Source organism: Scardinius erythrophthalmus, assembly GCF_964197995.2.
Source record: "Scardinius erythrophthalmus genome assembly, chromosome: 4".
Classification (NCBI taxonomy): domain Eukaryota; kingdom Metazoa; phylum Chordata; class Actinopteri; order Cypriniformes; family Leuciscidae; genus Scardinius; species Scardinius erythrophthalmus.
This window is the reverse complement of record NC_138224.1, coordinates 15948621-15965886: the sequence shown is the minus strand read 5'-3', so window position 1 is coordinate 15965886 and position 17266 is coordinate 15948621. Positions and strand designations below refer to the sequence as shown.

The 17266-nt window shown below is 40.2% G+C and overlaps 1 protein-coding gene across 6 annotated transcripts in view; it reads right to left on the bottom strand.

Moving 5' to 3' along the window:
- The window catches only part of nav3 (neuron navigator 3), a gene marked incomplete at its 5' end in the record, with an annotated part of 170024 nt that overhangs the window by 83519 nt on the left and 69239 nt on the right, over nucleotides 1–17266 (bottom strand). For 4 of the 6 annotated variants that reach the window (XM_081362799.1, XM_081362802.1, XM_081362800.1 and 1 more), the window contains 3 exons: nucleotides 1954–2962; nucleotides 7465–7613; nucleotides 10908–10976. In XM_081362799.1, coding sequence (XP_081218925.1) covers nucleotides 1954–2962; nucleotides 7465–7613; nucleotides 10908–10976 — 1227 coding nt within the window. Of the gene's footprint in view, nucleotides 1–1953; nucleotides 2963–7464; nucleotides 7614–10907; nucleotides 10977–14276; nucleotides 14367–17266 lie in introns of those variants that run through there. The other 2 variants (XM_081362804.1, XM_081362801.1) reach the window with 2 other exon arrangements.

The following is a 17266-nucleotide window of genomic DNA, read 5'->3' as shown; positions in this document are numbered from 1 at the left end:
CTTCATCAACTCACCCACCTTTGCCAAACATGTCAAAAAGTTTGACCCTATGTAAGTGTAGTTTTAAAGAGCATGCTCACCATGTGGACCCACTCAAAATGCAGTGTACCATCTTGCAGCACCATTGAGTGCTGTCGCAGCCCTGCAGGTTTTACAGTGCCAAGCAAAGCTCTCGAGAGGAAGATCTGCGGTGGTGGAGTGCGATAAAGGCTTCAGTTTAAAATTCCATTAAGACTTTAGGTTATAATCCTTATGAGACGACACTGAGAATGCCAAACACAGCTTTAAGAAAACGCCATCGTCTTCCTGTGAATAATGAACCTGTGGTAGGCCGGTAAGGTGGTGAGTGTGTTTTTATGAGAGACGTTGAGCTCTAAAGGTTCAGTTTGTGCAGGCAAGTCAGACGGGGGTCATCAGGTTTGAGAGCTCTTTATCAAGAGAAGGATTAAACGTTACTGAACATACACAATCGCTCAAGGACAATACTCTTCCTCTCTTGCTTTTAACACTCTCATCTTTATCTTCCATGTCATAGGACCATTAACACTCTCTTTGTCTTTTTAACAAGCTGACTCAAACTGTTATGAATGCCCTCTGCCCATCAATCACATATTCTCTTTTCTGTTCCCACTTCCTCTTCCTCCACTCTACCCTATTCACCCTCATTAGTCATCATTTGTGATGTCACCGGTCTCTTGGTGAGGACTGAGGGAAGCCACGCCCCTCAAACGAGGCGGTCTGGCAAACGTCTCAGCGGTTCCCACTCGGGCTATTAATACTGTCGAGATGAGACGTTTACCCACTGTTTTTTCGAACAAAGCTTTGCGCGATTGGATATGTGATGCAATGGACAGATGATCAGTGGGTGTGTGTTTGTGGGTTTAAAAGCTGGTTTGATAAACTGTATATATAGATGAATAGTTCAACATTTATTTGTCTGTAATTAATGATGCTTTATGTTGCTCTGTAACCTATGTGTGTGAGAGGGGTCTCACCCCATCTGGTCAATACAGGACTCTTGTCTAGACAATCTATAATGAAAAGAGATCCATCCTGTTAACATCACCCCCCACAGTCAGATTTAACAAGACATCCTCCAGATTTCTTTCTGCCTTTACTCTGACAGGAGAGTGAAGAAATGATTGATTTGAAAATGACTAAAACCCGGGTTGCCTGCACAGAAAAACCACTGTGCAACATGTCGGAACATGTGCACTTCCCACCAGGCTGACTCTTTAACATTCAGATCTTTCATGCAGATATTACTTTCCACATCTAAACAAAAGGATTTTGCTTTATGGTGTACCTTGTGAACAACTAGTGATTACGAATAGTACCTGTTACATTTGGCAAAAGCCACACAACTGGTTATCAGTGTGCAGAATGAGTAAAAGATGAGGTAATTATTCTGGACCTCCTGGGGATGAGGGTTTCATCTTTGCCTGTCTATTGAGGGTAATTACAGAGACATGGTCCTGCTGTCTCATGGATAATGATAATGATTTTACAACCCAGAATAGAACCAAGGAACCCAGATCTGTCTGTTTATCTGAGCCTTGCACTTTAATGTCTCTAAGCGTCATCGGATATATGGACCCCAGTAGCCCTGCCAGGACTAGAAGCCAGCAGGGTCTATGATGAGGACATAGAGGACATGAAAAATGACCAGTTGGCATCTGTTTTTCCTACTGAGGGATTTCTGTCTAATTTTATCCAAAGAGACAAAGTACACTGATCACAAGCAAAGTCCACCTGCTCTTAATTAATTCGCAAGGGGTATAATGGTAAATGTAATATGACAGAGGTGGACTCTTCTGCGACTGAACAGGACACATCCAGATCCTTAATCATTAAGCAAGTACCCGTAACTTCGGCAACCATCATTCACAATATGCAAAGCAAGACATTTGAAAATGCAACAATCATGTCCAACTGTGTTTGAGAATCACTCACCGATACATGAAGGGGGCGACGGTTGCTGTGTTGGGATGGTTGTATTGCTGCTGCTGGGGAAGTTGTACTACCCCATTGCCTCCTAGAGCTCCTCCACCACCCAGCCCTGAAGTGGCGGATCCAGAAAGTGCTGAGGTACTGGTTGATGACACCATGCTGGTCTTACGATTCTCCAAACCTCCCAAAGATTTCTGCATATATATAGACTGACTGCCTTTACTATGTTTGGTCTTCTCACTTGTAGCAGGTACACTAGGCTGAGTTGTTGCAGGCTTGCCGGTCGCCGCCGGAGCCTTCAGACCAGGCTTGGGGATGCCGCTGGAGGCGGGGATTGCACTTTCTTTCTTCACAGATGCTGCAGATGTTTTGCTCCCTTTGGGGATGAAGCTGCCGATCTTTGAGCTTTTCTTAGAGGGCTCCACTATTACTGGCTCCTCTTTGGGTGGTGTGCTGGCTTTGCTCTTTGTCTTGTTCTTCTCCTCTTTGTCTTTGGGCTGCGGCAAGGACTTATTGTTGTGGCTCTTGCAGTTATTGGTCTTGTTTGGGGGTGCAAAGGAGGAAGCAGGGGTCTTCCCCTGCTGTTTCGAGATCCCGCAGGGTGGTGTGGGACTGCAGGTCCCCTCATCTCCAAACTCCAAAAAGTCGTCCTCCTCCTGAAGAGCCATTTCGGCCACCGAGGGCGAGGTTCTGGATGCGGAGCGAGGGTTGATGAGCCGGAACTTCTCCAACATGGAGCGCTGGTTGCCGGGGGCTGATTTGGAGGCATCTGTGATTGGGGGCCGGAGGCGATCAGATGATAAGGGAGGAGTCGGGGAAGCGGTTGGGCTAGGCGGCTTGGTGGCCAGCATGGACGAGGTGGCACTGTGCTTTATGTTCATGGATTTGCTGCGCCAGGTCTTTCCAGCTGTGGGAGAGGGGATGGCAGAGGCCAGCTGCTGCCCGCTGGTGCTTGAGGGCACCGAGCCACTGCCGTTCATGCTGCCTGGCAGAGGGATGCCCTTCACCGACTCTGTGCCAGAGAAATAGACCACACAGTGGACACATCTGTTAGACTGATAAAACTACACCCTAGAAGCAATACGAAGTTTGTGTTGTGAAAAAGATGACTGCGGCAATAATCAAATATTAACATGAGAGGAAAGGGATTGTGGGAAAGGAATTGTAGAGAAATAGATAGTGCTCCAACCAAATCTTTACTCTGCAACCACCGCATACTAAAAATCCCAAGCAATGCTGCGATGCACTCAGGCAGAAAATTGGCTTCTAAATTGATTTTGTGGGATTCAAATACTTTGTTGTTGCCAGACACTCTCTTGTTCTTTGTAAATGCAGTGATGTTTTGCAGAGAATCAACATGGCTCACAGAATTATATATAAACATACTTAATCCAATACAAATACATCATGTCCACAGATCTACATATATCAAGCCTTTTAGAACATGACATTGCACAAATGTAACATTGTTTAAAATGCACTGACTATCAGTCCAATAATGACAACTTCCCATTGCAAAGCTCAGGGCACAGACTCAAAATGCTTTACAATGTAAGTGTATATAAATCAGATTACTTTGACTAGATTTCTGTCGATTGTACATTACTGACAAAAAAAGTACCATTGTATTACCATGCTGTTTTTTCTTCTTTATCTATGATGAATGACATTCTTTCTAGCACCTATATGAATATGGCATATGAATACAGTAATCATAATCATGCAGTACCAACATACATACCAAATTACCATGGTTTTACCATCTGATTCTACCAATGCACTCAAGTACTTCTTTGTAAGAATATGTTTTACATTTTAAGAGTGAATCTCATGGAACCAGACAAAGGCATATTTTTTCGCTTGGGTCATTTGTACTAAAAATAAAATAAAAAGAAATAAAATAAAATAAATTTGGTTGAAAAGTAAATTTCTTCACATATTCGAATCACTGTAATACTGTAAAAAAAAAAAAAAAAAAAAAAAAAAAAAAAGTATATTGCAGTAATGAGAATCTAATGAGACTTCCAATTGTGAATTATGTTCCAAAATTCCAAAAAAGGAAGTAAAAAATAAAACATTTAACTGTCATGAAAATAATATTAGAATGAAAAAAAGAAAAAAAAACTTTTTTAATGCCAAATAAAACTTGTTTTTTATTTCGTTTTGTGAGATTCACTCTCAAGTGTTTTTAAATCAGATCGCTTTCACTGAACTTCAATGGATTACACATCAAAATAAAATACCATTTTAATGAGTTTCTGTGAATTTAAAAAGATCAGTAATACACCAATGCTGCCTTATAACACAACAAACTGCAAGTAAATCAGCTTAATCTCAGAGTAACTCAGGCTGTCCCTAACTTTGATTTGCATCCAGATATATCAAAGTCTCAAGCTGAAAAATTCTAAACATAAAGGAAGAGAGGAGGAGATGGGACTTCAATTGGTTCCATTGAAAATCATGTAGAAGGAACAGTGATTGGACTATGAATGAGCGTTGTGTGGATCGGGCTTCAGTGCATGTGTCAGCTAAATTAACCCCGTCTTTGGAGATAACAGCAGCTTAAATAACAGCCTCTCTCTCGCACGTACACACACACCAGACCATCGAAACGTGGTTACCATAGCTACCCGTCTTTTCGCCACACCACTTTATATGTTGAAAGTGAAACTCCACTTTGGTCTGGGAATTCTGGTAGGATGGCATACATTCCAAAACAAACATATTAACAGGTGTACTGACAGCAACTCTGTAATGAAAATACTTAATTCACTACTGTCTAATCCAGAATGGATCACACTAGCCATTTCCTTTGCCTCTGGCTTTCTTTGTTATCTCTTCTGTCCAGTTCTGATATATCTTCACCGTCACAGGTGCTATTGTATGAAGCTATGCCAGAAGTTCATTGAGTGTACTAAATAACAATGATTTCCTTCAAACTAATCCAGGAAGTGGACATGAGCTAAACATGCTGATTCACTCCTGCAGCCAGAGTGAATGGAGAAATTAGCTTTGTTATACAAGAGTCAAGACTACTTAACATGCAAGTGTTTGTGCCTACTAACTTGGCATAGGGTTTATAAACAGTGTGAGATTTGCATCCACAGAGAGGCTTTGTGCTAAGACACGCAGGTGACGGTAGCACTGGGCGCTGACAGATTTTGAGGTTAAGGATTAAATCAGTTAAAGGTCAAACTCCGGATTATGAAATTTGTATTCAAGCCTGCCATAAAATGAAAGACTACATGCTAGCTCTGTTCCAGAATCTAGCGAGCTGCCTAAAGGGCTACAAAGGCAGCATCCCAACCGTCATAAGTGCCTGATTTGGAACACTATGTAGGCAGCATAGAGTGCAAATAAAACTCATCTCACATCTTAATTGATTGCATGTTGCTAAGCTAACAAAGTTTATACAATATGCATAATAGATACATAACAACATACGCAAGCTATTTCTGGCCATTTCTCGATCTATTTATATTTAACCAATATTATATAATAAATATTTTATATTTAATTTCAGGGTTCCCCAACTACTGTTTGTGAACCCCTGTGGGTACGTGAGGGAACTGCAGGGGTTTGTGAGACGAAAAGCGTTTAATTAATTCATAATTTATAAAAAATGTACTTTTTTTTTTTTTTTTTGAAAACATGAAAATAAAACACTAACAAAAAAAAAACAAAAAAAACATTTAGTTTACCTGCATCTCATGTAACCCTTACAAACTTCACAGAACTGTGAACACGCGAATGTGTTGTTCAATTATTGAAATATGAATTCAAATCTAATGGGGTACTAAGGGGCCAAAATAGTTTGGAAATTCCTGATCTATTTGAATGGGGGCCGAAATCTAAGTAACTGTTGTTTGAAATTATGCTTTAACAACACATTTCAAATCAGGAACAGAATTACACTACAATGGTGTTATAAACATAATGAAAGTTTGAATTTTTTTCAGGCTGGTCCAGCTAATACACAATTTTTTGGCTCTTTTAACTGTATAGTGTTACTACAGTTACAATTTTTCCAATTCATAAATGTACCAGACCATTCCTGCCGCTTTTTCAGCTTCTCGTTTGGCAAAATGCATTCTGGGATAACCTCCCCTATGAAGGTCCAGCCATATTTACCATTTTATGACAAATTTTCACAGGTAAAATAGTCATTTCAATCAGGAAATATTCATTTAGTGAAAGATTTCCCCAACTGGTTCAAGTTGGACACATGGATTCACCACATTATCGCTACACTATTGACAATCCACGATGGACCTTGTTTCATTAATGTGACCATACCTTTACAATTTGGCCAACACATTAAGTCTCAAAAGGCAGCATAATTTTTCTGCCTATTGTTTGGAACAGCTTTCGTGTTAACAGTGCACCTATGGTGTCCTAAAATGCTAGGTAGGCAGCTCACTAGTTTTTGGAACAGAGCTCATTCTCTCCCTACCAGCCCCTCCCATGGTTCCTCCAATGCAGCAGACTCTTTGGACAGAAGAAAAGGGAAGATGAGGAAAAAAAGGCAGATGGGAGTTTGCTTTTCTCATCTGTGGAGGTATTAGCGCAGTAGCTCTGTAAATCAAGGTTTTGAGTAATGTTAGGCCCGATGGAAAAGGGCAGCCATGGGTTTCAAGAGAGACGTCGCATATTAGGACTCTTTGATTCATCAAAGCTCCGTCTGCCATGTGAGACCCTCTGTCTGGCTTTGTGTGTGCAGTCTCGCCCTCTCCGTGCCCAGTGTCTGGGAACACCAGCATCTGTGCTAACGGTGAACAAGGACCAGTAAAGTCCAGTATAAATCTAATCGGGCAGCACAGCCAAAAAAAACAGTCTGCGAGGGAAATCAGTTGCGTTTTGTTCACCGATCGCCATGGATCCTTGCTGTGAGGGGTGAAGTAGGGGCGAAATACAGGTCACACGCCTTTGAACTCCCAACCCGACTTCAATCGACACACTCCATCAGGTCTAGCGCAGATTTATGAAGTAACCAACTAGCCTGTGGAGATTTACACGCTGGTGGCTGAATGGCCGTGTGGTTTTATGAAGTCGGCTTTGAATGATGGTTCGGCTCTGACAGGAAGATGAAATCTGAAGTGAACCCTGAATAGGTTGGTTATGTGGAAGAAGCAAAAATATAACATTAACGTCATCTCTAAATATGTAGGAGGAGGACAGTGAATGCCTATGGCAGATCACCTTTTCAGATGTGAATAACACACCACAAAGGAACCGCAGTGCAATATTATACTTCAGGTCCCGAAATTTTCCTCAGGAAATGTGTTTTTCTGCAGATTTATTTACATCATTATGAAAATGTAATAAGAAATGCATTTTTTTACCGGGGGAACCAGCTTAGAGCATCTTGCCCGGTCCCACAGCTCTATTGTTTCTTAGATAGTGGCACCATCTAGTGGATAACATGATATAGCTGCTGCTGTTTCATGTTAGTGACATGCAGAAACCTTGATTTTAATATTAAGATAGAGAATGTAAAGTCTGTAAATTACTCACCTCTGTCATTGCCGCTAGCATACTGCAGTGGTTTGCTCTTGTCAATACTGTTGAAGCTCTGGCTCCTTCGGTTCAGGTTTGAGGAGCCGTGGGCTTTACTGCTGCTACTGCCGCTGCCTGCAGCGGGGACTCTGGAGGGACCTGGTAACCTGTAACACACAACACTAACACATTAGTTTGGTCTTCAATCACTGGATATGAGCTGTATGAGATTACATACAACTATGACAGACAGACACACACACACACACACACACACACACACACACGCGCACGTACACACACACACACACACATTCTTGTACATCTATCTTTGTGAGGGCATTCATTGACACAATTCAATCTCTATCTTCTTGCCCTAACCCTACCATTACTACTAACTGCCTAACCCAAACCCTTACCCTAAATCTACCCTTAACGTAATTATAACCTGACCAAGTCTTGACCCTCAATCAGGCCTTTAAAAGGCTCTCAGAAAGTGAGGACCATCCAAAATGTCCTCACTTTACTCTCTTTGTCCTGACTTCGATGGTCTAAAACTCAGACAGACAGACAGACAGACAGACAGACAGACAGACAGACAGACAGACAGACAGACAGATAGACAGATAGACAGATAGATAGATAGATAGATAGATAGATAGATAGATAGATAGATAGATAGATAGATAGATAGATAGATAGATAGATAGATAGATAGATTAAAGCAATAAGCCCCGCAAAGCCGTTATTTACAGTGAATTTAGGCTTCGAACGCGGCTCAACCAATCAGAATCAAGGACCGGAACTATCCGTTTTATAAAGATAGATAGATAGATAGATAGATAGATAGATAGATAGATAGATAGATAGATAGATAGATAGATAGATAGATAGATAGATAGATAGATAGATAGATAGATAGATAGATAGATAGATAGATAGATAGATAGATAGATAGATAGATAGATAGATAGATAGATAGATAGATAGATAGATAGATAAACATTTTACATTGCTCCCTTCTAAGGACAATTTTTTCTTAAACTATAGGCATGTAAACCCATACAAACATATGCATGCATTCCTTTCAAATATTGTGAATGTTTACTTCCAATGGAGGGTAGACATATATTTCCAACTGTTTATAAGCTCTAATAACATAGAGCTCTGGTAATGCCTTTTGAGTCAATAAATTAATGCCATTTAGGAATAAAACGGCTCATTCCTCAACATGCCAGCATAATAAACAGCTCTTAATTGCTCTAAAATCTGCAATGAAACTAGCCCGGAGTGTGTATGTGTGTTTTTTCTTTGCATTGCCCTGTGCTGTATCCACATTATTGATGATTTACTCCTGCACAAAGCTTGTAAATGACTCACGAGTGGTAGTTTTTAATTGGGAAACACAATCCCGTGGCACATCAGCCTAACATATCATAAACATGTCGTGTGAGAACAGAAAAGGCAGGAATTTACAGGGATTTTGACATGGACAAATATATATTTAGAGTCGATTCATTTCTCACCAAACAGAAATGTTCGACGTTACTCAAATCTGATTACGGCAAAAGGCAATTGATTTTAACAAACCAAATTGATAAACTAATAAAAGCATTTTAAATTTCCATCATTATTTGAAGTTCATCGCTGATCAAATATGTTTGAAAAGTATTATTATAAAGAATCAGAGAAAATAGCTTTCTCAGAAATGATGGATTGGAAACCAATGATTCAGGCAGATGAGGTGCATGTCTCATCTAGCCTCTAATGACACTGCTTCATCACTCGCTCATTTCCCATCAGGAACTTCTGCTTTTCCCTATTAACCTGTTATGCAGGCCACCATTGCCAGCTATGATAATACACAAGTGTGAAAAGTGGCTCTGAAAAAGCAGTTATTTCACAGAGAGGTTATTTCTGTGAAAATTGGGGTGGATAGCATTGTCTGAATTGAGATAAGCATTTGAACGAAAGAGTTTTAGAAGTCTTCGCTATAACAGGCCCACATGGAATTGATGTCTAATGAGAGCTCAGCAGATTCACATCAGCCCTCATGTGTTTGTTTATTAAATATGTTGACTAACTGTATCATGCTTTCAGCTATCAATACAACCGTAGCTGAGCGTAACGCATTTTATCATGTTGAAATCTGCAGATTTTTCCCCTGAATTTGCAAAGCAAACACATCAAAAGTGAGCAGATTCAGTTCGCCCTGGTTCAGAGATGCAGACAACATCTGACATCAGCATTTATAAGACATTTGGGTTTCTAATTTGGTCTTGAAATGTTCCTTAGACTATGATTTGCATAAATATGTATCATGTATACATACACAAACACAAATATGCCAGTAGAGGATAAATTTGGTGCTTACCAGGCATTTGAAGATAGAGAACGTTGCTAAAATAGACCTGAATTAAAGCTGTGGTGCATAATTTTTTTCTGCATGTGCTAAAATACTTTATCCTATCCTGACAAATATGACATTCATAGGCTCTGGGAAAAAAAACCTGAGGTATTTTTAAAGCATTACTCTTTTTAAGCATCCCAAAACAAGCCGACACAGCCACACACTGGCTCAACCAAGTTGAGGAATGACTATCTGATTGTTTGACCAATGGCAGGGAAGCAGGGAAATTTGTATGAAATATTATATTTTTTATGTGAGATGGGGGTTGTTAAACTATGCTAAAGAAATTGCATATTCTGCTTTAGGGGCTGATATTGAAAAATCTATTCCTGAAGGCTGAAATGGTCATCTGGAAGGTCAGGTCTCCGGATCTGCTCCTGATTAGCCTGGCAAGCCAGACCTACATCAAGGACACATTTTATATCAGTGTTTGAGAGAAGATCCCGGACCTCATATAAGTCAAAGAGAACTGCAGCGTCTCCATTCCTATCCCTTTCCCTGCAGGCACATATTGTCTTTGAGCAAATAATGCCATCAGCTGAACCTTAGCCATCAGGCTGTCAGTGGAGTAAGCACTATATCACACATAGTGTCCATCACATATCTCACATAGTTTGGCCAGGGGCTGCTTGAAATGCTTCGCCAGCACTCAGCTTCCCAGCAGCTCTGAGATGAAGCAAATGCTTTCAGGGCCAGACAACTGCTGCCGTAGCTTCAAACTACAAAAACCTCCGGCTAAAGTGGTCAGAGATAAACAGCGTTCAAGATCTAGGGATGATCCAGGACGTTCTGCATCCGCTCACCTCAGCTAAACCAAGATATTCAGCTCAAAACCCTTAGAAAAGCAACAGAAAGATTTTATAAAAAAAATCTAGACTACAGTTGAAGAACCAGCATGCGTATATATCATCCACCACTTCCATCACCCAGATCTGTTGCTACAGCTTTGAACATCAGTGGATCGGCTTTCCCAGTCTCTAGCCTGAAGGTCTGCGGAGAGTTTCAGGTGTCAGAACAGAGCGAGAGCAGGCAGATACTGTAAAGACTCTACCTTGTGTTTTTCTTCTGAGGGGCTGCTATTCCACTGTGACCTGGTGGACTTGTATATCGTGCGGTGAGACTGTAAAGAGGTAGTGGGAGAGAACGAGAGAGAAACGGGAGAGAAAAAGAGGGAGGGAGAGAGAGAAAGGAATGAGGTTAATGATTGGATTGAATTTTTATTTTTTTTTTCAAACTGTGGCATCTTTCTCTCTAATGCAATAAGGGCGGCACTTAGCGAGCCACAATCAGGGCTGGGCGCTTACGTGCAAACGCAAACAGCATGGCCTCTGTGTGCGCCTATTCAGATTCACATGACATGTCACTCGTCTCCGACCACAAGTATGTGTACTTCCTCCAACCGTCCTACTGTTCTAGTGGCCATTGAATGCTGTAGATCTAAAGTTAAAAGCCAAATCACACTCTTTATAAACCTGTACCTTAAACTATGTGTGTGTGTGAATACAGTACGAGCTTTATTCTTTGTAATGCTGAATCACTGATCCATTGAGAATGACCTCTACAACAAACATATAACTCAAAGAAAGTAATCCCACATGACAGAGATGATATTCCTGTAGGTCCAGTCACAAAAACAACAACAACAACAACAACAACAAAAAACTTCACACACTCACTCTCTCACACAAACACACACCTCTTCCAGGAACACTTTAACTAAGATTTTAACTGGAAGCTTTAATACCAAGGTAAATTCCTTAGCAATAAAGCTCTTTCTGATCCTGATTTTGAATAGAGGAAGTCGATAGTTTTATTTAGGAGGAATGCGGTAGATTTAATCGAAAGTGACAGTAAAGACTTTTACACGTTACATGTACTTTTACTTGTTCTTTTGAACGTTCTATTCATCAAAGAAAAAACGGTTTCAAGAAAAAACGGTACCATGGTTTGTACAAAAAATATTAAGCAGCTTTTTTCAACTGTGATAATAATAATAAATGTTTCTTGAGCACCAAATCAAGCATATTAGAATGAATTCTGAAGGATTATGTAACAATGAAGACAAATCTGAAAATGTAGCTTTGCCATCACAGAAATAAATTAAATTTTTTAAATATATCAACATTGAAAACAGTCATTTTAAATTATAATAATATTTCACAATATTACTGCTTTGACTATTTTTGAACGAATAAATACAGCCTTTGAGAGCATAACATTCTTTCAAAAACATTAAAAAAATCTGACCGAACTTTATAACAGTAGTGTACATACTATAATGAAAACTGTAATAAGTTAGTAATACTGTAAGTATAATAAATATAATATATAATATAATATGTCCTCTATAAGGACAGAGAAGACCCTTACCGAGGTTTGGATGAAGGAATACATGGTCAGATGGAATAAATGATAGATGGAGGTCCTGCCAGTAGGAGTTTTATTTACAACACACACATTTAAAACAAAACCCAAACACCTCAGGCCAAACACAAAACACAGAACAGTTGGCTGTATAGGTCTCAAATCTCTCTCTCTTTCCATCCCCTGACAGCTGACTGACACTGCCTTTGTTCGTTTTGGGTGTGCATTTGTGTTTGTCTATGTTTGTATATGCTGTGTCTAAGCGGTAAATGTGCCTTGACAAGCTTTTGCGTTTAGCAGGTTTGTGAGCGCTGCGTGATGGAACGAGAATGTCAATGGATGGGTGAAAATTGCTGAAAGTTGAAAGATGAGAGAGAATGTGAAAGAGGGAATGTCCAGTTCACAACAGTTTAACAATTACAGTAAGAAGACATCTATCTAAACAGCACCTAGTTGCTATCACCATCTGCCATCAGCAAAAGGTCATCAATATGGTTTGTTGCTGGTCCAAAGTGGTTTACCACTTCCAATCAGAATGGTTTACAAGGTCAAAACCAGGTGGTAATAGAGCTGATCAACCATCTACACCATCTTGCATCATGAATGACCAATTTAGAACTTAACGTAACAAGTGTTCAGTCATTTGATTTATGTTTCTTTAGTGTTCCGTGATAGGCAACCCTGCCCACAGTGAAATTTCATTGGTTCAAAAACCTGTTCCACAAAATTAAATATCAAATGTTCTGATTGGTTGTGATTGTGTCATGTCACGCCCATTTATACATAAGGTAAACCCAGCTTTATCTTGTTGGATATCAACTATATCTATTCAGAGCAAAAAAAAGGAATTTCAATTCCATTCTTCCAAAAGTTGCCCAAAGTGACTGAGAAGGTGGGAGTGTCTGCTGAGAAAGAGATCATTATGACCACCATGAATGTTTCTACGGTGAGTGCGTGACAAGGAGCTGGCTTGAGTCGAGCTGGCTAGACTACCACAGGTAAAACCCTGAGGAGCAACAAAGACTTCACCAGACTGAGAGAACGAGAGGAAGACAGTAAAAGAAGGAGGCAAGACAGCAGGTTAACAAGCATTGTAACCAAAGACAGCTCCAGTGAGACACTAACACTGTCTTTCACTCTCTCATTCACTCTCTCTCTCTCGAGAATGTGATCATGTCCACATGATTAATGAGGCCCACCGTTTCTCCTCCAGCTCAAAGAGGAACTCAGCTGGGGCAGTAGCTCTACAACCTTCTTTCTTTCTTTTTCCTTCACTTCTAAAAGCGTTCAGCCAAGAAGTATGAAAGTACGACAGTGGTGAGTCTGACAGTCTCAAGGATAAATCTTTTGCCGTGGGCCATTTAGACACACTTCACAGTGAGAAATCAAACAGAGACCAAATCCGCCAAGGTCACTATTCTGAAAATCTTAAATTGAATCTAAACAATTAGGTTTAGTGAGGATTACAAAACCATTCACTATAGTTTGTCTAATGGGAATCTATAAATCTCAAGATTAGCCTACCTACTCAAATGTAAAAGCATCAAAATGATAAGGATGCATATGAAAAATCTTTAATGTTGTGCAGTTTCCAGTCATATAAGCAACGGTGACCACTTTTTGTGTTGCTAAAATACATCCACGCCAATCGACGTCAAGACAACCGCCGTATCGACCAGAGAAACAAAAGACACATTACAAAAGGATAAATTATAAATCAAAACTTTCCAACTGACAGTAAAAATGTATCAAATAACATATAACTATAACATTTGCGTTGTAACAAACTACTCAATGTCTATTCTGATAAATACCCCCATTACATTTTAACATAATAGTACATTTGATTATAAATTTAGATCAAGTTTGAGATGTTATGTAATGTTTTAGTTAATATTTTTTTGACAATCCTACCTTTAACATAAAAACTCTTAACTAGCAGTACTTTACAAGTTAATGCAATAATTCTAGATGACTTTCAACAGCAAAAGACAGGAAACAAAGAATGACCAACCTGCAGAAAAGTTTTAAACTGATAAAATGAGTTTCAACTTACCTCCCGAGAGAGAAACATCTCATTTTTAAAAGCAGAACAGACAACTTCCAAAAAAGGAACTAAACACCTAAATATAAAATGTCACACTGTAGACCCAGAATAATTATTAAATCTGGAGGGACACAATAGCCTGAATACACTGAACAGGACAGTCCAAAAACTTGCACCATAAACGATTAATAAACTACGACAAAGTTAGCAACAACCATGTTGCTTCCAGTCAAAGGACCTCTGTAACCCAGATCCGTGACACGATCAATTCTACTGTACCTATTGCTGTCAGACTTTCTCCCATAGGACAGTCGGCTCTTCCTGTCCCGTGAGCTGGGGGCAGGCAATCGTGAGCATGAGACAACCAAGTCGAGTTGTTCATCTCGGGACATGGTGCGCTGAGAGGGAGGGATGACACTTCACCCCCCATATCTTCCCCAGACCTAAAGGCACCGCAATGTCCAGCTATCCCCCCCTCTCTCTCTCTCTGTCTCTCTCTCTCTCTCTCTCTCTCTCTCTCTGACCAACACTCCAGCAGGTGTTGGCTATAGAAAGCCTGGATCTCTAAAACTGTAAATGGGAGCAGTGCCTGTGAGTAAAACCAGCCAGAGTGCATTATAAAAAGCTCCCCCCTCATTCCCAGGGATCTCAGACAGTGTTGTATTATGGTATTTAAATCTTTTAAACAAAACAGATATCCAGCTGACTTGGTGTCAAAAGTGTTAAAAGTCAATTTCCCTTTTTAAAGCAACAGCAACAGAATTTTATATAATGTCCTTACCAGTAAAAAGTGATAAAAGTTACTGCGTGTAAATCTATGTACAGGTATTAGACCTAAATGCAGTGTCTCATTGCAGTTTTCTTTCCTGTGCTGATGTATTTCCTATTTAAACAGGAAGTTGGGGCGGAACTTATCAAAGGGCTTGTTCTTTTTGGTAAATAGTCAATAGTCTTTAGTTTAAGTCATGATTTAACTTTAGTTTAACCATGATGCTTTTGCTGGAACATAGCAAGTATGGTTAAGAGAAGGCATGCTTATTCTAGAAAACAATTGATTGGTTAAAAATTCAGGTATGCCCCTGAGTGCAAGATGAGTCATCATTATTTTTTTAATGCATATATCAGCTAAAATATAATGTTGTTAACTTTTAGCAATACAATACAATATAGAGTACAGATGCACTCAAAGCGAAGAATAGCTAAAAATGAAGCCACTAAAAACTTAAATTGGGATTTCATAAGCATTTACACTGACAGTGTAATATAATGTAATTAATTAAATTTTATTATATCATTTAAAAAATAAATGATCACAAATGGGAGTAAATATAGTGCTGAGTAGCTGAAATTTAATTGCTCCACAATTTGCTGTACTGTATATAACATGAAATATCTTCTGACTGGCTTCTAAATAAAATGACTTGTTAAGCAGAAAATTTAAGTATGAACAGAAAAATTATTTAGCACCAGCAACTTGACGAATGGCGCTTGCTCAGGTCAGTGTACGGAAGACCGTTTTACCCACTGAATTAAACATAATGAGTTTATTCACTGAGTATGTGATACGCTTCTGCCAGTAAGCTAAAATGCTTTAAGAAACTCCCTGGAGTCCGTTTAAGTGTTTCTGTGCTGTTGGCCAAAGACCAGAGTTGATGAATCACCAAGACCCCTGTGACCGATACAACACACACACACACACACACACACACACACACACACACACACACACACACACACACACACACACACACACACACACACACACACACACACACACACACACACACACACACACACACACACACACACACACACACACACACACACACACACACACACACACACACACACACACACACACACACACACACACACACACACACACACACACACACACACACACACACACACACACACACACACACACACACACACACACACACACACACACACACACACACACACACACACACACACACACACACACACACACACACACACACACACACACACACACACACACACACAATCAGCCAGCCAGCCAGCCACCCATTTTAACACCTGTAACCCCAAGCCAGTAAACGTTTGAAGAATTGAAGAAACATTTCCTAAACGCAATACAATAGCTTCCTTTTTACCAGACTGTCTGGACAGAACTGTGATAGTTATCTGAGGAGACTGTGTTTACAACATCCTCAAGGAGTTCGGCCAATCAGCCCTCCTGGCCCAATTCTGCTCACTGATGTCATTTGGTGTGTGTGGAATTCTAAAGCTGTGTGTGTATGTGTTTCAGGCTGGCAGTCCAATGCCCTCTGAACACCTGTCACTGCTGGATCTGAGTTGAGAGAGATCCCACGGGCCCCGGACAAGAATGAGGGGCAGCTGTTGTCTTTCTCTCACTCTCTTCCTCTCTCTCTCTCCCTCTTCTCTTTGCACTTGTGAATGCTGACAGCACAGAGAAGCACTACAAAACGCACACTCGTGCTTTTCTGCCTGTCCCACACACACACAAATGCATTCTGGGCCAGGTAACGTGAGCCAGGCTGTGTTACTCCACTCATGTGCGGCATCTTCTCTCCGTAGCTGTTGCTAAGATTACTCATCTATTTACATCACAGTTATGGCCTTCCTTTTTTACCCGCACACGCACACGCGCACACACGCGCACACACACACACACACACGCACACACACACGCACACACACACGCACACACACACACACACACACACACACACACACACACACACACACACACACACACACACACACACACACACACACACACATACACACAGTTCTTTTATTCTGTTTAACTTACTAACCATTTTAAATTTCAGTTCAAATAGTGTATACATATGACATATATATATATATATATGTGTGTGTGTGTGTGTGTGTGTGTGTGTGTGTGTGTGTGTGTGTGTGTGTGTGTGTGTGTGTGTGTGTGTGTGTGTGTGTGTGTGTGTGTGTGTGTGTGTATATATATATCTAGGTGA